This window comes from Siphateles boraxobius, unplaced genomic scaffold, assembly GCF_051911475.1.
Source record: "Siphateles boraxobius isolate OS27281-9 unplaced genomic scaffold, OSU_SipBor_1 130, whole genome shotgun sequence".
Taxonomy (NCBI): domain Eukaryota; kingdom Metazoa; phylum Chordata; class Actinopteri; order Cypriniformes; family Leuciscidae; genus Siphateles; species Siphateles boraxobius.
The window spans coordinates 6395001-6417819 of NW_027508734.1; the positions used below are offsets into that span (position 1 = coordinate 6395001).

General features: G+C 39.9%; 1 protein-coding gene across 1 annotated transcript in view; it reads right to left on the minus strand.

Moving 5' to 3' along the window:
• Window positions 1-1272: 1272 nt before the first annotated feature.
• chrnb1 (cholinergic receptor, nicotinic, beta 1 (muscle)) overlaps window positions 1273-22819 on the minus strand; it is a 32999-nt gene continuing 11452 nt past the window's right edge. Inside the window, exons 7-11 of the mRNA XM_077227576.1 lie at window positions 20812-20997; window positions 18249-18472; window positions 14778-14953; window positions 2156-2303; window positions 1273-2024 (exon numbers count right to left, since the gene is read on the minus strand). Coding sequence (XP_077083691.1) covers window positions 1884-2024; window positions 2156-2303; window positions 14778-14953; window positions 18249-18472; window positions 20812-20997 — 875 coding nt within the window. The 3' untranslated portion in view covers window positions 1273-1883. The remainder of the gene's footprint in view (window positions 2025-2155; window positions 2304-14777; window positions 14954-18248; window positions 18473-20811; window positions 20998-22819) is intronic.

Sequence of the window (22819 nt, forward strand, 5' to 3'; positions counted from 1 at the left end):
ACATCGTACGACCAGAGATACTGATTTACGGCAATCCTTCAGTCACTTTGGTGCTTTCGCGCTCTGCACTTTCTTTTCTCTCGAGGCATCGACAACACCGCTGACACAGGTAAATACACGTACTAGAAGAGTTTTTGTTTTGTTGTTTTTAAACACCACGCCGAAAATACTTCGGATGCCACGATGCCATCAAGCAGTATCTCTGGACGTAATCAGTCCTTCACTGACCAATCTAAGTCCATTAGCAGAATGCTAGTGTGTTATGGGCAACCACAACTCAACCTGTAAGAAATTGAAAGGACATAAGTACTCGTTCATTCAACTTTGTACCTATAACCCATGTTGAACTTGCAAAATCTACATTCAAATCTGAGATTTCTCAATGGCAATCGGGTGAAAGAGACAAATTTAGCCGTCTAGCCCCATAGACTCCCATTCATTTTGCACTCGGACAATCGGTAAAACTGTAATATTAATATTTTAAATTGTGTCATGTAGCTTGATGCTACTTGCTCTAATCCACCTGCTGTAGGAGCTTTTCTATTCCATAATCTTCTTTGTTAATATATATATATATATATATATATATATATATATATATATATAATTATTTTTTTCTAACAAGACTTAAGATAATAGTTTGACCTTGATACTATGTACAAACTAAACCACCTGGATCCTAGAACTGCGGTCCTGAAACCGCTGCCGCCGCTATATCATCCAGTTCGTTAGGTGGCGCTGTCACAAAAAACTAGGGTCCTGAAACCGCGGTCCTAAAACTGGGGTCCAGAAACTGCAGCCTCCGGTTGTGCAGGAACATACTACTGGGACAATCGCCCCCAGTGGAACTCTGGTGGAACTACAACCAGAATTCGGTACAATAGGACTTAATAGGGAGTGGCCAGGCTTTCCTTAGACGGCGTTGATCTATCTCTTCTCTGCTGCTTTTAACTGTTCTTAGTTGCATGTAGTTTTATATAGTGTTTTGTTTTAAGGTGTATTTGTCTATATGTGTTGTACAGTTGGGTCTGTAAAGCACTTTGGCCAACTCGTGTTGTTTTTAAATGTGGTTTAGAAATAAAATATGATTGATTGATTGATGATTTGTACCATATTTACCCCTTAAGGGTGCATATTATTGTCTTAAAAATACACAATAGTTCATATAAAGTATTTTAGTTCATATTAGTATTTAAATTGTGCATATTAGTACTATTTGAAAGGGTGCCGTGCCGCCCCAGGGACAGCTTTTTTTCTGAGAGTGTACCGTTCAAAAGTTGAAAGAAGTCATTTATTTGATCAAAAATACAGTAAAGTTTGAGAAACAGTAATATTTCAGAAATAGTATTACCCTTTATGTTTTCTATTTGAATATATTTTAAAATGTCATTTATTCCTGTGATCAAATCTGTATTTTCAGCATTATTACTCCAGTCTTCAGTGTCACATGATCCTTCAGAAATCATATGCTAATTTACTGCTCAAGAAACATTTCTGATTATCAATGATGAAAACAGTTGTGCTGCTTCATATTTGTGGAAACTGAGATATGTTTTTTCAGGATTCTTTGATGAACAGAAAGATCAAAATAGCATTTATTCGACATAGAAATCCTTTGTAACGTTATAATATTCCTTTACAATCACATTTGATTAATTCTAAGCATCCCTGCATTTTTTCAACAACAAAATAAAATCTTTCCAGTAATCTATAGATTATTTTTTTCTATTCACAGACCTAATTATATTAAATCCCATTGAACTCACTGGAGATATTGTGTGAATGAATTGCTGTGCTCTTTTTTGTAACAGTAAAAGCACCGAACAGCGTCTAAGACATCACATGCCAGTGTTGTTGAGGTGGTGAGAGATCGACGGTCAGATTTAGGGGAAGGGGTCAGTGGGAGTGGCATTGAAGCTGGCATAAGTGAAAATGCCCAGCGTCCCAAAGGTGGTAAAAACCACAAAGATCCAGAGAAAGAGTCGATCAACCACCATGGCAACATACTGCCAGTCCTCCTTTAACTGAGAGACAGACAGAAAGAGGAAAACAAGAGAGAAAGGGAGACAAATGAGATGGAAAACAGTGAGAACGAAGGGAAGGTAAAGATTTAGAGAGCGTAACATGATTCTGATTGTGATTGTAAATGACTTACAGCCTCGTAGTCTTTCTCGGCCTGCAGTTGCTCCGCGATGTAAGTGATGGCCTCCACGGCTGCCTTGAGCTCTGGAGGAAGACTGAGGAAATGACTCGGCCCGTCAATGAACTTCCTCAGGTCAGTGCACGGCCCATCAGGCTGGAACCTGCAACAGGAGGAACATCACTGTACACCGCAGCCAGAGTTGGGGATTTGCATTACAAGTAACACAAGTTTACGAAAAGATTACTTTTTTTTTTCCAAGGAACTAGTAAAGTAATGCATTACTTTTAAATTTCCATCAAAGTTACTTTTTCAAATAAGAATCGCAAATGTATTGACTGACAGCTCTCCAGTCTGTTGAGAGAAATCAGGAGTAAGTGCGGTGTTGTGTGTGAAAACATGATGCTTATTGTAGCCCTAGACTGACTGAGCATTTACTCATCTCACTTGCACAAAAACATGGTTCAGTGTTCCCCAAAATGAATAAAAACAGTGAAATGCAAACTTAGAACCTGCAATAATTAAATGTTAAATAGCACAAATGTACTTTATTTAATCTCACTTTCTTAACCAATATCTCTGCTACTGACCTTCGATGATCCAAATCAGCCATATTAATAATCAAAAATTACTATAGATAAATATCACGTTTGTTTCATATTTTTTATTGCTGAATTAAGAGTGTTGAACTTTCTTCTCCTCTGTTCTTATTCTTCTGTGACCCAGAGCAGCTGAAAGGTTTGTTTGAGCAGCGACCTCTACTGTACAGACGAGAATTTATTCACTTTTGGTGTGAAAAGGCCAAAAATAGAACTTTTTTTGTTACTAAAAAACCAGCAAGAAAGTAATGCAACACATTACTTTCCATAAAAAGTAACTAAGTAATTTAATTAGTCACTTTTTTTAGGGAGTGACACAATATTGTCACATTGCTTTTAAAAGTAACTTTCCACAACACTGATTTATTCAGTTCGGGCAGGCTTGGCATCATTTTATGTGTGAACTGGCCAGAAACATGCTCTATATAAACACACACACACACACACACACACACACACACACAAACACAAACACAAACACACACACACACACACACACACACAAACACAAACACAAACACAAACACAAACACAAACACAAACACAAACACACACACACACACACACACACACACACACACACACACACACACACACACACACACACACACACAGATGAGAATGCTGAACCAATACATTGCAAGCACAAGGTCCTGTTGACATACTTACTGTAAATACATACTTCTACTTCAGGGTAGTGATAGTTACCTTCAAATCTTTGTACAAAAATATCCAGAAATGTTCTGTTACATATGAACCATATTCATACGCCACTAGTAACACCAAGGTCATGGGGTTTCAGTCCCAGTAAATGCATGAACTGTTAAAATATATACTTTGAATGCAATACAAGTAGCTTTTGGATAAAAGCATCTGCCAAATGCATGTAATATAAAATATGGCTTTATTGTTTGTGGTAAAACATGCTTAAACTTAAAGGGATAGCCCAACAGACTATACTTTGTTATCCATATAATGGAAGTCAGTGGGAACTGAAACTGTTTGGCGAAATAACATTTAAGTAACATAGGTTTGGAATGACCAAATGATTTTCATTTTTCTGCGTGGACTATTCCTTTAAATATCTTTTTCTGAAGTTGAAGAGTTGACCTCAGTAAATTTCTCAGATTGTATCAGGAAGTTATGAACACAGGCTGAAACCTCAGGCAGCAAGTCTAAATCCATGGTGGATCAGATTACTTTGTCCTTGAGAAAAGGGTGTAAGCATTTAAAGCCTTAGAATGCATTGGCCTGTGCACCATTCCTGCTGTGTGTGTGTGTGTGTGTGTGTGTGTGTGTGTGTGTGTGTGTGTGTGTGTGTCCACATAATCCCACATCAGAAAAAGAGCCAGTTTCTCAAAACTCCCGTGTCAAGGTGACCCGTTCCAACCAGGACTGACGGACTAACATATAAAAACTTCATATAAAGTCATCGAGTCTCTTTAGAAAATTTGGATTAAACTGCTCAATTCATATGGATTAGTTTTACGATTTCTTTATGAACTTTTTGAAGAGTCAAAGTGTTAGTTGCGTAGCTGTTATTAGAGGGATCAGAGAGATTTCAGATTTCATCAGAAAGATCTTCATTTGTGTTCAGACGATGAATGAAAGTCTTAGGGGTTGGAAACGACAAGTAATTAATGAAAAATTTTCATTTTCTGGTGAACTATCCCTTTAACTCATTCATTTAATCACTCATTCACTTACTGTCATACTTATTCTTTCATTTAAAACACTCTCTCAATCATTCAGTCAGTCACTTTCTTTTTTTTTTCTTCAAATCTGTTTTATGCTGATGGTGTAACCACCCACCCGTGAAATCCTCCCAATGTGCTGATGAAATGCTTATCACCGCTGATGTGTTGCATTCCTCTTTTGAGAATCTGTTCACGAACATCTGTTTCATTATGAATCCCATCTCTTTCTTTCTCTCCCACTGCTCCTCATCAATTTTCCAGACACTACACCTCCCCATCCCACCACAAGGGGTCAGTGTGACTCTTCATTCCTCACAGCTCTCATCTGTATGCGTGTATTCAGGTGCTTGGCCAGGAGCTCATCCCAGGTTCCCCAGCGAGCTCCAGTGACCCGAGAGGAACCCTATTACACTGAGACATACGTTAATGCCGGGCGGAGAGACCAGCAGATCGGGAGAAGAGAGCTTTAACCCAGCAGAGGAGTGCGTTTTAACATCTAGCATGTACCTTCATTTAGGGCCTAAAACAGCATTAACATGATCACATTTACACATTTTTTACATTCTTATCAGTTGCTTTCCCTGGGAATCGAACCTATGACCTTGGCGTGGCAAGTGCAAACCCTCTACTGTTTGAGCTACGGGAAAGCTCACAGCAGATGATAAAACATAAATAAAAAATATAGCATTTTGTTACCTCATAATTTTTTTCTTTCTCTAAATCAAAAGCATTAGCTACAATCAGATGCATATCCAGAATGGCAAGCCTCAATCTGATTTACTGGCTTATGTTTTCTGGAGTCAGTGAGCACAATATTTCATCGGTTATTCAGGGAAGAACATCACCAGAATGCTAAAATGAGCAAGGAAGAACTAAATCACTGGATTTTTCAAAGTTTGCAAGGTTCATGGCACTGAATCTTTCAGTGAAATAATTAGTATATTTCATTTAGGAAAAAAACTGAAGTTCTGAACAAAGTCTAAAATGGATTGTCCACTAATCTCTTTGATGTCATCAGTATAACTGATAGCTATACAGCAGCATTATTTGACTGCAATATCATGCCAGTCTAATATTGTTGAATGATTGAGTTCAGATTTACACTACCATTTAAAAGTTTGGGGTCAGTACGATTTTATTTTTGAAAGAAATTACATATTTTATTCAACAAGGATGCATTCAATTGATAAAAAGTGACAGTAATGATAATTCAACGGGTTGGCGCGTATGGTTGGGTTGCGGAGAGATTGTGAGATTGTGGTTAGGTCTCAGCAGCACTGTTGGTTTATTTGTATAGGTTGTATAGTATTTACAGTCATTACGTTCCTCTGTATATTGCGTGAATGACGGGTGGTTGGGCAGATATTGTGATTTGCGGTAGGTGGTATGCCAAACGGAACTGTTGCCACTGAAACTGCATATTAACGCACCAGTGGGGCTCAACAGCCTTAGTCAAATGGGTTGGCGCGTATGGTTGGGTTGCGGAGAGATTGTGAGATTGTGGTTAGGTCTCAGCAGCACTGTTGGTTTATTTGTAGAGGTTGTATAGTATTTACAGTCATTACGTTCCTGTGTATATTGCGTGAATGACGGGTGGTTGGGCAGATATTGTGTTTTGCGGTAGGTGGTATGCCATACGGAACCGTTGCCACTGAAACTGCATATTCACGCACCAGTGGGGCTCGACAGCCTTAGTCAAACGGGTTGGCGCGTATGGTTGGGTTGCGGAGAGATTGTGGTTAGGTCTCAGCAGCAAGAGGGAAGTAGAGGTCAGTAAGCTGGGATGAGTTGAGTGGGGGACGGAGGGGGGTGACTCTGGGACGCCAGAGTCACTGTCGAGCCCTCTTGAGGTGTCGTGGGCTAGTCGACGAAACACTGAGGACGGAAGGTGCCCACTTGAAGACCCTAGAGATGTTCCCTACTCCGCTCAATCCAGAGGGTTGTTATGGGGGGACCGCACTGTGGTTGCAGCCGTTGTGTGTGCTGACGCGCAAATACTATTAACACCAGACAGAAGGAGATTCACGTCACCAGATGGAAAGAAGCGTAAATGGATGGAGAAGCATAGGTTACTGTAAAGCTACGTCTTAGTTGGTGCTTATCTTGGCGAAAGCAGAGTAAAAATCAGCATGAAGTTTTAACATCTACTCTCGTGTAATGGAAATCATGAAGATCTGGATACGTCCAGTGACTGCGGTGAATAGTGCTGCTGGCAACAAGGGAAAGACCTTGTGACAGCCTGGAGAGACAGCTGACAGGAGGAAAGAGACCCCAATGGGGCTGGTAAGGGTTAGCTACCCTTGTCGGCAGTATCCAGCTCTGTGTTTACAGGATGCTGGAGACACCCGCCCAAGGCTTCTGAAAAATTAAAGAGGAAAATACCCCTAGAGTCTGCGAGAGCAGGGGCGGAAGATGACTCAATGGTGGACAACATGGTTAACGACTTTGGAATGGAAACGGATATGAGTATGGAGAGTACTTCACAAAAGACTAGTTCAGGTTCAGCAGTTAGCAAAGCCATTGAACTCCAAGCTTGTGTCTGTGGCTGGAGCAAGGCGACAACGGTCAGGGGTTTGAAGATTCATCAAGGGAAAATGAAATGCTTGAGGGAGAAGGGACAAGGGCCTCGCATTGATCACTACTTCTTACGGAGTCAGTCAAGTCAGTCGAATGAAATCCAGCGACAGGAAGCAAACCACAGTTCGCAGGATATCAGCACCCCTGTCATAGAGGAGATGAGGGTTTGCACAGTTAGTGATGAACACATTGATTCTTGTGAACCCGGTCAGACTAACCAGCATAAGAGAGAAAAGAACCTCAACGGGCATAGGCCTGGAGTTAGATGGCCAAGAGCTAGTGAGAAAACTGCATGGGACACGGTAAACACAGATCTATGCTTTGCATTGGAAAGATTAACTGGTACAGTTGAAAAGAAGCTGGATAAATTTGGGGACATCATTTACGCATATGGAACTGAGAGGTTTGGTGTGGAAAAAAGGAAGGAAAAAGTACAAACTACTCCTGGATTGTCTAGACGGCAGCAGAAAATTGAAGGGTTAGTTAGAGAAAGGAGACAGCTGAGGAAGCAATGGAAAAGAGCGGAACAAAGTCAGAAGGAGGGACTCAATCTCTTACAAAGGGCCATAAAAGATAAGCTTGCAACATTACGCAGAGCTGAGCGCCTACGGAAACGCTACAAAAAGAAGGAACGTGCGAGGGCTAATGGGCTAATTTCTATAAAGATCCATTCAAATTCATAAAGAAGTTATTCACCAGTGAGTAGAATGGCACTTTAAAAGCATCTAGGGTTGAGCTAGAGAGATATTTGGAGTAAACGCATACAGATGCAAAAAGGCATGAGCCTATGTCAATTCCGTCAGACATCCCACCTGTCAATCCACCAGAATACCAAATGGAGGTCTGTGCACCTAAGTGGAAAGAGATAGAGCAGGTTGTGAGAAAGGCAAGGGCTTCATCATCTCAATGGAGTTCCGTACAGAGTGTACAAGAGTGCTTCAGGAGTTCTAAGGATTCTGTGGAAATTGATAAAAGTGGCTTGGGAAAAGCAGGTTGTACCTAGATCATGGCGCCGAGCAGGGGGAGTCTTTATACCCAAAGAAAAAGATGCTACAAGCATCAGTCAGTTTCGCCCTATTTCACTATTAAACGTCGAAGGCAAAATTTTCTTCAGCATTATTGCTCAGAGATTGTCAACCTACCTATTAAAGAATGGCTTCATTGACACTTCAGTTCAAAAAGCGGGCATTCCAGGATTCTCAGGATGCTTAGAACATATCAGTGTTATCTGGCAACGAATACAAACAGCTAAAAAGGAGAGGAAGGAGCTCCACGTGACATTCCTGGATTTGGCTAATGGATATGGTTCAGTGCCACATGAGCTTCTTTGGGCATCATTTGATTTTGTCAGGGTACCGATGTCGATAACAAATTTAGTGAAAGCCTATTTTGGAGATTTCCAATTTAGTTTCTCAACTCCAGAATTCAGCACTACATGGCAATGCTTAGAGGTTGGAATAATGGCAGGATGCACCATTTCTCCACTGGCTTTTACCATGGCAATGGAAGTAATCATTAGGGCATCAAAATGGGTAGTAGGAGGAGAGCGCTTGGCTTCTGGGATGCGACTACCACCAATCAGAGCATACATGGATGACATGACAACCATGACTACAACGGTAGCCTGCACTAATCGGTTATTGGGGAAGTTAACAGATAATATTGAATGGGCACGAATGCAATTTAAGCCCTCTAAATCAAGGAGCATCTCAATAGTTAAAGGCAAGGTAACTACTCATTGCCTCACTCATTAATGGTGAGGCAATACCAACAGTTTCTCAGAAGCCAGTGAAGAGTCTAGGGAGATGGTACGATGGGGATCTAAAGGACACAGTTCGAGTGGGAGAAGTTAGACGACAAGCAGTGGAATGGTTGAAGAGCATAAACAGCTGTGCTCTACTAGGCAAACTAAAACTCTGGTGCTTTCAGTTTGGTCTAATGCCAAGGTTGCTGTGGCCACTGACTGTGTACGAGGTTTCTTTGACAACAGTGGATAAGCTGGAAGCGTTAATAAGTTCATACATCAGGAAATGGTTGGGAGTTCCACGCTGCCTCAGCAGAGTGGGACTTTATAGTAAAGGAGTATTGCAGCTGCAAGTCTCTGCTTTAACCGAGGAGTTTAAGTGTGCCAAGGTCAGACTGGAAATGACTTTAGCAGAGTCACGCGACAAATGTGTAAGGGAGGCAGCCCCTGTGGTAAAAACTGGTAGAAAGTGGTCAGCAAAGAAATCTGTAGTAGAGGCAAAGGCTGACCTTCAAATTGGGGATATCGTGGGACAGGTACAGCATGGAAGAGGGGGTTTGGGGCTCAGTTTAGCTCCTCCTAAATGGCACAAGGCAGCCCCAGCTCAAAGGAGGAAGCTAGTAGTCAACGAGGTGCGAAAGCAGGAGGAGAGGATGAGATGTATAAAGGCCATTTCCCAGGCAAAGCAGGGAGAGTGGATGAGATGGGAGAGTGTGGAACAACGAAAAATGGGCTGGCAAGACCTTTGGTCAATGGAAGAGAGTAGGATCAGTTTCCTTATTAGGTCAACATATGATGTTCTCCCATCACCGCAGAACCTAAACCTCTGGGTAGGAGAGGATCCCTCTTGTCCTTTGTGTTCATCACCTGCCACATTAAGGCACATTTTGACAGGATGTAAGGTGGCTCTTAGCCAAGGTCGGTTTACTTGGCGCCATGACCAAGTATTGCGATGTTTGGATTTGTATGTAGTATGCGTAGTATGACCAATAAGTTGCCGCCTGTTCTAGCAAAACATTACACGCAGAAGACAATATTCCTCCGCCCAGGCGAGCAACCACCAAGAAAAGGTGCTAACACCAATTCTCGCCCAGGAAAACTGGAAGCTGCTAGGGACTGGAAGATGCTGGCTGATCTTGATCAACGGCTTATTTTTCCACCTGAGATTGCCACCACTAACCTACGACCAGATATTGTTTTGTGGTCTGGATCAGCACGCATTGTTCAACTGATAGAGTTAACAGTGCCATGGGAGGATGCGGTAGATGAGGCATATGAGAGGAAGAAATTGCGGTATGCTCATCTGGCCACTGAAGCAGAACAGCGAGGATGGAGAGTCCAGGTTTATCCAGTGGAAGTGGGTTGTCGAGGTTTTGTGGCACACTCTACAACCCGGTTCCTCAGAGACGTCGGATTCAGTGGTCAAGAGTTGCGTCGCACAGTAAAGAACTTATCTGAAGCAGCAGAAAGGAGCAGCAACTGGCTGTGGTTGAGACGGAAAGATTCTAGCTGGCTGAGTACAGGCCGCCATGCTACGGTTTCGTAGAATTCTTGAAAACTTGAAGGGTGTTGGTTTATTTGTATAGGTTGTATAGTATTTACAGTCATTACGTTCCTGTGTATATTGCGTGAATGACGGGATGTTGGGCAGATATTGTGTTTTGCGGTAGGTGGTATGCCATACGGAACCGTTGCCACTGAAACTGCATATTAACGCACCAGTGGGGCTCGACAGCCTTAGTCAAACGGGTTGGCGCTTATGGTTGGGTTGCGGAGAGATTGTGAGATTGTGGTTAGGTCTCAGCAGCACTGTTGGTTTATTTGTAGAGGTTGTATAGTATTTACAGTCATTACGTTCCTCTGTATATTGCGTGAATGACGGGTGGTTGGGCAGATATTGTGATTTGCGGTAGGTGGTATGCCATACGTAACCGTTGCCACTGAAACTGCATATTAACGCACCAGTGGGGCTCGACAGCCTTAGTCAAACGGGTTGGCGCGTATGGTTGGGTTGCGGAGCGATTTTGAGATTGTGGTTAGGTCTCAGCAGGACTGTTGGTTTATTTGTAGAGGTTGTATAGTATTTACAGTCATTACGTTCCTGTGTATATTGCGTGAATGACGGGTGGTTGGGCAGATATTGTGTTTTGCGGTAGGTGGTATGCCATACGGAACCGTTGCCACTGAAACTGCATATTCACGCACCAGTGGGGCTCGACAGCCTTAGTCAAACGGGTTGGCGCGTATGGTTGGGTTGCGGAGAGATTGTGAGATTGTGGTTAGGTCTCAGCAGCAAGAGAGAAGTAGAGGTCAGTAAGCTGGGATGAGTTGAGTGGGGGACGGAGGGGGGTGACTCTGGGACGCCAGAGTCACTGTCGAGCCCTCTTGAGGTGTCGTGGGCTAGTCAACGAAACACTGAGGACGGAAGGTGCCCACTTGAAGACCCTAGAGATGTTCCCTACTCCGCTCAATCCAGAGGGTTGTTATGGGGGGACCGCACTGTGATTGCAGCCGTTGTGTGTGCTGACGCGCAAATACTATTAACACAATACAGAAGGAGATTCACGTCACCAGATGGAAAGAAGCGTAAATGGATGGAGAAGCATAGGTTACTGTAAAGCTACGTCTTAGTTGGTGCTTATCTTGGCGAAAGCGGAGTACAAATCAGCATGAAGTTTTAACATCTACTCTCGTGTAATGGAAATCGTCAAAGATTTCCATTTCAATTAATTCTGTTCTATTAAATATTAAAACAGCACAACTGTTTTCAACATTTATAATGCTAAGAAATGTTTCTTGAGCAGCAAATCATCATATTGGAATAATTTCTGAAGGATCATGTGACACTTAAGACTGGAGTAATGATGCTGAAAATCCAGCTTTGCATCACAGGAATAAATTATATTTTAAAATGGAAAACAGATATTTTACTTTGTAATAATATTTCACAATATTACTGATTTTACTGTATTTCTATCAAATAAATTCAGCCGTCGTGAGGAAAAAACATTAAAAAGTCATACAGACCATCTCACATTAAAAAGCAAACTTGCAGCATACGTTTTACATGTCGTGACCTGATTAAGTTGGATGGCAATAATCAAAGTCTAGCTAGTGGCTGCACAAGACTAGCAGTGTATTAAATTAATGAAAGAAAAGGTCAAAGACATCCTCTGCCAGTCTTTGAGATTTGTTCTTCTTTCATCCTCCCTCCTCAGTCTGTACATCGACAGACAGACACAGATGACTAATCAGGAAAGACTAATTTGACTAAACCATGGTGGCAATGGTGCCAAAACACGCTATAAAACCAATTAAAAAACAAGATACCACTGCCTCATCTTCTTTTTCTCTCTCTCACACTCTGTCCTGTCTCCATTTCTCCTGCCGCCTCTCTTGAGCCGGATGCAGGACAGGTCTAATGTGTCAGAGACCATTTGTGCTGATCGTTGTTATTTTAGTGATGATTTCTTCAATTTTTTCACACTCCCTACATACACATATACCCCAGATACACAGAGTAATTCCCTGGTTGAGATGATTTAAAGTGTGTGTGAGAGAGTAAAGGATTAATCAAACCCTAAAGTGTTCAGCCATGCTCACACACACACACACACACACACACACACACGCACACACGCACGCACGCACGCACGCACACTAAAATGCCTCTATTTAGCATTTTTATAATTAAGCAGGCAGGATTTTTTGCATGAACTCCAAGGAAACAAGAAAACGTCCGTATAAAAGAGTCAAATGATCAATGTTACAAGTTTAGTCATATGATTCCCCAGGAAACAAAGATATGTTCTAAAAATGTTTTGCTAACGTTCGCATTAAGTTATAAAAACATTTTTCTAATGTTTTCTGAACATCCAGTTTTTTTCTTGGTCATGCGAATGTTAAGGGAACATTCCAGTTACTAATTTGGCAAAAAAAAAAATAGAACATTTAAGAATGTTTAGAGAACATTCTAAAGTGCTGTAACATGTATAACATTAAAAAAAAAAAAAAAAATTCAGAAGAACATTCAACTAAAGGACAAAAAAAAACGTTCCATGAGTGATGCATAAATAATGTTTTTGTGCGAATGTTTTGAGAACATTATTAAAAACCAGATAACTTTCATTAAAAAGTTCTATTAAAGTTACAAGAATAATGTTCACTCATAACTTTGAAAGTTAGCCAAAGTTCTGAGAACGTTCCCTGCTAACTGCGTAGTGAGATAGATATAGTTCACAAAACTAAAATAGTTAATTTCAAACTTCTTTGTTTGGTTTAGATTTTTGAGTCCCAGATTTTCAATGCGTCTTGAGCAGTGGTGGAAAGAGTACTGAAAAAACATACTCAAGTAAAAGTAGCATTACATTCCAAAAAATATAGTGTGAGTAGAGTAAAAAGTACTTGTCCAAAAAACTACTTGAGTAAGAGTAAAAAAGTAGCTTATTTAAAAGTACTCATGAGTAGTGAGTAGTGAGTACTGAGCTGCGGATTCTACCCCTTACAATAAACACTGTGCACTACAATTTATAAATTTAAAAAAATTTTACATAGTGTAATTCACATTATATTTTGTTCTTTGTTAGAAAGATTGAAGAATATCTATCATCCATCTTTTTAAAATGCATCAAATAGAGAGATTAAAAAATACCCAATTTCTCTCCAAAATGGTATCAATGTTATTGTTTTGATAAATGAGAATCACTAATATTATCAGATTACCTCACATAATGCACTGAAAAAGGCTAAGATAGTGAGCTAACACTAATTACACACTTTAATTCCATGATATTAAATATGTTACAATTTAAATGTAAATGCACATTGTTCTAGAAGGGTGGCATCATCCCTTACATTTTACACGGCTACATTTACTCACATTGTAATGCTGATAATATAATTTGTAAGGAAAATTGTGCATTAAATAGGGAAGTTATATCCAGGAAACTTTTACAAAAGAAACAAACAAACACACACACACACACACACAAATGCATGTCTCTTTGTAGTCTGGGTGAAGCTGTTTTATCAGCAGCATCCACACACACACAAAAAAAAAAGTTCAACATGAAAAATGTTTTTGCGCAAGTGCACTTGCCAAATGAAGACGGATTGAAATGGATCAATCAAAAAACGTTGTTTATTAACGAGCTGTAGTCACGCACTGACAGAAATGCAGTTCAAGTTAACGCCATGGTTCATAGAGTACACTGATTCTGAATCTGGCGGCATGGCGAGCGCGAGACTCGGCAGTGCACAGATCGTCACGCGCGTCTCTCTACAATGTGATTTTGAAGTAAATGAGAGCGGGAATTCACCACATTATGAACTCGTCACGCAATACCCCCAACCTCAGACCAAATGTTAGGCCCTGTAGACAGGCCAGCCTATATAAATATCATATTAAGCTGAAATGTGAACTGTACCTTATTAGAGGATTGATATCTGGATTGATGCTTGAAGAATGCACTTCCACAGCAGTCACGAGTAACAGCAGGAATAGGCGGTTAAAGTTTTCTATGCTTAATTTGATTTGATGACAGTCACGAGACCGCTTACTCAATCCAATCACGTTAATGGATAAAAATAAAATACATTTAAAACAAGCATGTAACGAGTAACGACCACAAACAGAAGGAAAATAGCGGAGAAAAAGTACCGATACATCACTTAAAATGTACTCAAGTATAAGTAAAATTACAAAAAATTTAAACTACTCAAAAAAAAGTACAATTTCTGAAAAAAACTACTTAATTACAGTAACGTGAGTATTTGTAATTCGTTACTTCACACCCCTGGTCTTGAGTCTTTAAAGGTGCCTCCAAAATAATAAAAATTAGGTGCCTCCAAAAATTATAAATCCTTATATAGATTCATTACTGCATACATAAGTGCTCAAGTGGTGACACTTATCTCAAGAAAGCAGCCTATTCATTCACCCCTAAAACCAGCTAACTTCTCCCTTCCATTCTCATTGATCCGTTTGACCCATGACCCTAATGATAACAGCAGAGGCTCACCTGTGGGGTTTGGGGAAGAGGAAGTTGGTGTTATTGGGCTTGCGGATGAAGTACTCGTCTGCCACTCTGCTGATGGCTTGGATGTTCTCCTTTTTGGAAGGTTTCTCAAGAAACAGAGGGGTTTCTACTTTGGGTCGCAGCATCCCCAGGTATGGAGGCAACATGTGGATGAAGATCTAGAAGAAATGCACAGTTACAATCTTATAAGATACACAGCTGCAGTTAAAACATGCCATTAAACCTCAAGTTCTTCCAATTCGGAAATATAAAGACTTTTTAAAAAAATAGCAGAAACACATTTACGTGTTCTGAAGAAAATGAGAGTAGAGGGAGATTGCTAATGCAAACTTAAAGGCCCCTTCTTCAGTGAGAGTCCACTGGATTTTTTATTATATATAACAAAATATATATATTTATTATATATGTAAGGCAGCAATGAAAACTTAGGGTTTGAAAACTAAAGTCTACATGAAATGGAAGTGGAAAAGACTTGCGTACGGCCGTCTGCCAGAAGCTAGTTATTTTAGTCGATACATTTTTAAATATGGTTATTTTTCTTACAAGAACGCATCGCTTCACTTCAGAAGGCCTTTATAAACCCCTCGGAGCCAGTTCGAGCACTTTTATCATGGATAGATGCGCTTTGACGGACTTTTAAAAAATATATACCCATTGACACCCAATATAACGCTTGGAAGAACCAGGACATTTTTTTATATAACTCTGATTGTATTCGTCTGAAAGAAGATTGCCATATACACCTAAGATTTTTCAGGTCGAGTAAATAATGGCTAATTTTCATTTCTGGGTGAACTATCCCTTTGATTAAAAGCGCTACAGTGCGTCTTAAAACAGTGTTGAGTTGTGTAGAGATGGCCTCGCTTCCTCTGCATGACTTCACAAAGTATCTAAAAGAAAGAGACAGATTGCACTCGCTCAGCACATCATCTTTCAGCCTTGCATCACGCGTCTGTTTCAAATGGCCTTGCTGTTACGAGTGAATGTCCTGCAAAACTGAACTGAATCTGAATAAAGAAATGCTGCAATAACATAATCTTTAGAAATAAAAGTAGTGTTGTGCTTGAAACGGGTGTGAATAGAAGGTGTAAAAGGGTAGAGATGGGATAAGCTGTGACTCTAATCATTTTAAATAATGTCGAGCTTACAGCCAACAATAAAGGTTAATAGTCTAACATAATAGGCTGCTTTTTGCAAAGATGCTTTTTTTTTGCTGAATTTCCTATTTTTAGCCTTTATCCATTTTTGTCTATTTAACATTTTTATCCTTTTTTCATAAGTTTGTAATTGGCAGACAGGGTTGTTTTGGAGTGTCCGGGAATAAAAGAAAATGGTAAATGGAAACATTTTCTGCATCTGTCGTTTTAACAATGTAGCCATCAATTTGTTGAAAGCAGCTGACTCCACAAAAGTTTCACAAAAGGATGTGCATCTCATTACAAATTCAGGCTGGTTTTGTGGTTTGCTAATGGTTCCTTATTCTCAACCAAAAAATAAAAAAACATTTCAAGTGCAAGAAAGACTTTAAAGGTACACAATGGAACTTTTTTTTCTGTTCAAAATTAACTAAATGTAAATAATGGGAGTCAATACATCATCAATCCTTCTCCCAAAATATGTTTTTGTCTTACCCTGATTCACAAAAAGAAGTGTTTATATGTTAGACTTGTCTGGATGGTTTGTGCGGGAACTTGTGTACACTTGCTCGTGTGACTCGTCACATCCGTGAATATAGAGAAGTTGCTCGGGCTACTTTGACGCTTTGACGTGTGTCTGGTGTGAGAGTGACACAGGTTAGTTTCACAACGAGTGAGAAAGGTTGACATGGAGAAGTTAAATCTCCAATCTCCGGAGAATCACCCGTTTAAACAAACGCCGAACGGAGGAGAGTCTGCTGGAGAAAAGAGAACGAGACAGAGCTCGTAATAAAACAAGAATCAACATTGACTTGGCTTTTGGGAGATGGTGAGAAATGAAGGTTTTGAAATGTTGTAATAGCGATGAAGAGATGGTGTTTTTATTACTCAAAGGTGCTCTAAAGTGATGTCACGCGTTTTTTAGGCTGAAACATTTTTTGTCACATACAGCAAACATCTCCTCACTATCCGCTAGCTGCTTGTCCCCTGAACACACTGGAAAAAAAACACGGTCTCTGCAGACACCCCAGGCTCCACAAACGGCAACAAAAACAAACTGTTCCAGCCAATAAACGACAAGAATGATTTGGGGGGGTGGGGGGGGGGGTTATGAGCAGGAGAGAAGTTGGGAAGAGGGAAGTTATTTAGAGGAGAGATGTCATGGACAACAACTAACGCTATAATTATATTCTCTTGAATTTTGATATGGCCGACACACGACCAAAGAAACGATATTCCGATGAAAAAATTGCAAAAAAGAGGAAAAAGGGGAAGGAACGCACAAAGTCCTGAATTTACAACGGAAAAGCCTGTTTCAGGAAGAGAGGGGGAGGGGACGGGATGAGGAGGAGGGAGGGTCGAGCTAGCCTCCGTTTTGTTGGACAATACTTGGCCAACAAGAAGTGACGTCACCCAACATCGCTTAGAGCACCTTCATCAGATGAGTAAAGTATTTTATTGAACAGATAAATTGGCATATGTATCTCTCTAACAGAGTTCATTATAAAGCATTATCTGTTGTGAAGGCTCATGTCAGTATGGTTGATGTAGCGCTGTGCTGGAATATATTTTCAAGGAAGTACCGTGTGTAAAGATACAGTGACGTCTTCATCTACTCAGCTTGAGATCCTTTCAATTAAAACTGGTTATATCGATTAAGCCTATAGTGAATGTTTTATGAGCAGTATAATCATATTCATCCTCACAGTCACACAGAGCCGAAGCACAACCTAAACAATGTACCTCTGCAAAATACATGCAGTTTTGTTTTTTAACCGCTATAGGGACAAAAGTTTCATTGTGTATGTTTAACTATAACTTAATGTGATCAAAATTCTAGTTGGTCGAGAGCGGAGTTCAAATACCTTTTTAGATCTTTTGATCTAAAGGAAAAACCCACAGAGAGCATCAGCTTTAGTTTCTGCTCTGACAGCCGTAAGACCAGCCGAACGCTGTGAGTGTGTGTTAGAAATCAGGAATGGTGAGAGAACATTGTGCTTGGTATGTTTTTCGTCTTCAAACCAAACTTGGGTCTCCAGCCGACAAAGTTTAAATCCATCTGTCTAGCCGCTTCCCGTAATGTTACGCATTAGTTACACATTCGACCACATGAGGGTTTACACTACGAAAGCTATCCGGTCAAAAGCGTTTTCAACTACCTCTGGAAGTGGCCGAAAGTGGACAAGCTCAATACGTTTTACACCTGTATTTATCGTCATCCACTTGTGATACGATCAACCAAAACTTATTTTAATACCAGGAGTAAACAGGGCCTGAGACTTTCTCAGACGCTTGACTGGAGGTCTCCTGTACTGACCTTGCGCACCCAGAGAGGCATTTGGTGTGTGTTGGGGGAACGATGGTGAAGGTTGAGCACCACGACACTGAGGATGACGGAGCAGGTGACCAGGACCATGGTGAACATCAGGTAGTTGACGATAATGGGAACACCCAGAGATGTTTCTGGAACCTTGTTGGCCAGCAGAAGCAGGAAGACAGTTAAAGTCAGCAGTACGTTGATTGAAAGACCCATCTTCTCCCCTGAAAAGAAAAGAGAGCTCCTCTTGATCTACTCGTGCATACACAAGACATACTTATACAGACTCTTAATATGCTTTTTTGTGATTAGTTTAATTGTACAATATAATAGAATTAATAGACGAGACTGTATTAGCAGCGCAATAAACTTGTACTAATGATCCCTTCATTATTGGTTACACTCTTAACTGGTAGAACTGAAAGACTGATCTTGTTGTATACATGCAGGTAAAATATCTATTTATAATGGGCAATAATAGGCCATTCATTTGTTCAAGGTCAATAAAACCTCAATCGAATAAAAAGTTATTTATATTGGTGGTTGTGTTGGACGTTTTTCCACCAGCATGTTAACAACAGTCTGATCGTGCAGGTTTGCTCTTTACAACAGCAGAGTATGTGCTTCAACTTCTTGCCCGAACTCTTGTCATCTCAAGACTGGACTAGTGGACGTCTAGTCTTCAACCGGCCTAAAGCCGCGGTCACACTAGACTTTGGGCATGCGAAATTTCTTAGGACACTGCAACGGTCGTGATATGACGTCACGCTCCGAACCGTCGTTTTTATAAACATGAATTCAATGAGCAAACAAATAAACAAACATATAAACAACATAAAACAGAAAGCAATATGAATGAACATACATTTCTCTAAAACATTACTCTAATAATTCAGCCAAAGGGTCCCGCCGAGACATATTGATCTTCTACAGGTCACTCGTCTCTACGAGCGTTTCGCATTCGCATGCGTATGAATAGAAATCAGTGGAACGAAATGTGTGTAGTGTAACCACCCCTTAAGGGTACGCTTACACAACAACTATGTACTAAAAAGAAAAAAAATGTCTTTTGTGTTTTTCGTGTACAGACGATAACGTTGTCAAAACGATCCATGAAAACGCCAAAAAAGCATGCCAAGCCAGTAGTTGTTGATGTCACTTTGTAAAGAAACACAAGCGCCTATGGACTGAACATGTAATACGCATGCACATGACATCACCGATTTTAAAAAATTCGCATTTTGAGATGGAAAGTGCACGTTGAAACCCGTTTCCAAAGGTTTGCGTATTCAGGCCCCCAAGACGCCATTGTAGTGTATATGAAAGGCCAAAACACATCAAAAGTTCAAACCTGGCATTGTATATTAGGGCTGGGAGGAAAAAATCGCTTCACCTAGGTATCGCAATTTTTTTTATACGATTTTAAAATCCAGAATCGAATTTATTCCAGAATCGATATTATTTCATATTAAATTGATTTATTTTTGTCCTTGCTTATAGACGCGGTTGACCGAATTTAGCCACTTTTGTTCCAACAAGAGGATGAAATGTTTCGTCATCTATGAGTGTTAAGTGTCGTAATATCCCTATCAAGTGGACGCGTGAAAGCGCCGTGAGACTGAATGCACTGAAAAGCCCTCGCGCTACTCATATGCTGAGAGAGAGATAAGACAATAGAGCTTTAAAAGACTGTGATCTCGATTCAAACACCCACGCAATCTTCTTCCAATTTGTCTGTCTATTAAACCTTGACAAAATCATATCGCAACATTCAAATCTGTGTTGGTGCTGCCGCTGACCCAGAGAGAGTCGTCATGAAACAGCTTCACAATGAGATACAATAGTTCACATTATCATAGAAGTACTTGGATAAAAGTTTAAGGTTCAAATATAAACACTGGTGATGTCTATGATATCGAGCAAAATAGAGTAAATCAGCTTTTGATAGAAACTTGGGGCTTAAAATAACGCATTTATCGATTACATTGTTTCACATTGACAAGTGACTGTTAAAAATGTATTTGTTATTGAATAATTTATTCAAGAGAATGTAGTATGATGCTTCTGAAATAAAAGTCAGAAAGATGTGATGAATTGTTTTTGACAATATGACTCATCTTATACCTCATGTACAGTCTGCGTAAGTGTATGATTTAACTTTTGCCCATGGTCTAGTGTAAAAAAATTGCAATATCGAATCGCAAAGAATCGCAATTCTTTAAAAAAAAAATTAAATAAATAAAAATCGTAATACATATAGTATCGGCACCCAAGTATTGTGATAGTATCGAATCGGGAGATAGGTGTATCGTCCCAGCCCTATTGTATATTATGATTATTGTTGGCTCCTTGACGAATTTCTTCTTTTTGGATAAAAGCTTCAGCTAAATGCACAAATGTAAATGTATTGATGTGCATTAATTTGTGCAAATTAATTCTCTTCTATTTTACCTATTTTATGTTCTGAATTTAAAGTGGATTTAACACCTTTTTTTTTTTTAACCAATCCTGGCATCAGTTTTGAAATAGAAAAAAATGAATAAACAGAGCAAAGACTCTTTACCTGCATCAGGTGGCAAGTAGAAGTTAAAGATGGCAATGATGGTGATGAGGATACAGGGCAGGACGATGTTAAACACGTAATACATGGGCTTCCTCTCGATGATCAGGTAGAAGGTGATGTCCTCATACAGGTCCTCTCGTACATTCTTCTGAGAAACCTTATGACGAATGTGCCATTCTCCACTTTCTGGGATGACAGAAGATATGATGATGAGAAAAACAAAATGGTGTTTGTTTCTGTGTGTAGGTGTAGTGTTCAAACAATACAATGAATGCACTGAACTTTGCCATTTTGAGTGCATTAGGTGAAAAAATTAAAAAGTCATTAGGTAATTTTTTTAAAAATATAACATTTTTCAAGTGTATTAAAACATCCCATTAAAGAGGACCTATTATACTACTTTACATGTTCAACTTTCTTTAGTGTGTAATGTTGCTGTTTAAGCATGAAAATAGTTTGCAAAGTTGCAAAGCAAAGGCAGTTATTCTCTATATCAGTGTCACTGTTTCTGAACTCCCTGAAACCCTCCATTGTAGTCTTGAGTTGTCTTCCAGGAACGAACACGTCACAATATTCTTCATTTGAATATTTCCTGTCAAATGCATATGCAGAATAAAGGACCTTGGCCTGGTTGAGTTAGTTAGAAGTGTGTTGAAACCAAGTGTGTTGAAACCAAGTGAATCCAACACGGAAGAGACTTAAACGGCTTTTCTTCGACTGGCCGCTAGAGACCGGCTGCAAAAGAGTCAATTCCATAGTCAATTCCAGATGAACTGCGTAATATATAATGTTCCGATCCAGTCTGACTTCTGACCTGTAATGCTGCCTGAAATCCCAAGGTTTTTTTCTCCATTTTGTCACTTGATGGAGTTTTGGTTCCTCGCCACTGTCGCCTTTTTCGCCTTTCTTCACCTTTGTCGCCATTGGCTTTTGGCTTGCGTAGTTGGGGACCTTTCATTTTATATTTAACAATATTATTACAAGATTATTTTCCTGTTATCTCTGTAAAGCTGCTTTGAAAGAATCTGCATTGTAAAAAGCAATATATAAATAAAGGTGACTTGACTTAAAGAGCTCCACGGCTCTGCTGAGGTCAATAAAGGTCTTCTGAAGTGAAGCGATGCGTTCGTGTAAGAAAAATATCCATATTTAAAACTTTATCGACTAAAATAACTACACTGTAAAAAAAAAGTTGCTGCCTTACATTTTTAAGTACAACTAACTTTGATGTTTAAGTCATTTCGACTTAAATCACATTAAAATGACTTAAAAAAATTGTTGAATCTTCTATAACTTGAAAAAAGTTAAAATTTACTTAACTTATTTTGATGAGTTAAAGCAATGTAAAAACATATGTTGTCATAACTTATTGATCATATTATTTTTCAGTGTAGCTTCCGGCAGACAGCCGTACGCATCGATTTACGCCAAAAGAGTAACACTTGAACTTGAGGCACAACCGGAAGCTAGTTATTTTATGAGCTTCACTTCAGAAGGCCTTTATTAACTCCCGGAGACGCGTGGAGCACTTTAATCATGAATAGATGCGCTTTGATGGACTTCCAAAAACAGACAGCCATTCACTCCCATTATCAAGCTAGGAAGAGCCAGGACAATTATTAATATAACTCCGATCGTATTCGTCTGAAAGAAGAATGTCATATACACAAAGGATGGCTTCAGGGTGAGTAAATCATGGGCTAATTTTCACTTTTGGGTGAACTATCCCTTTAAGCGCTAAAGTTCTGCATAATTAAGGGCGTGGCCACTTGAGTGACAGGTGGATTGCCGCTGCTGTCACTACTAGCCGTTTGTCGGCTGTCTGTTGTGCGTCACGTCACCTCAGCTAATCCGCCTCTTTGCCCATTTTCGTTTATCCAAGATGGCGATGGCCGGCTCCGCCCACTTTGGGCTTAAAAAAACTCTTCAGGAACCTACAGATGACATCATCGACACTACGTCCATATGTTTATGGCTGAAATTCATGGTTATGTTAAGAGGCGGGACA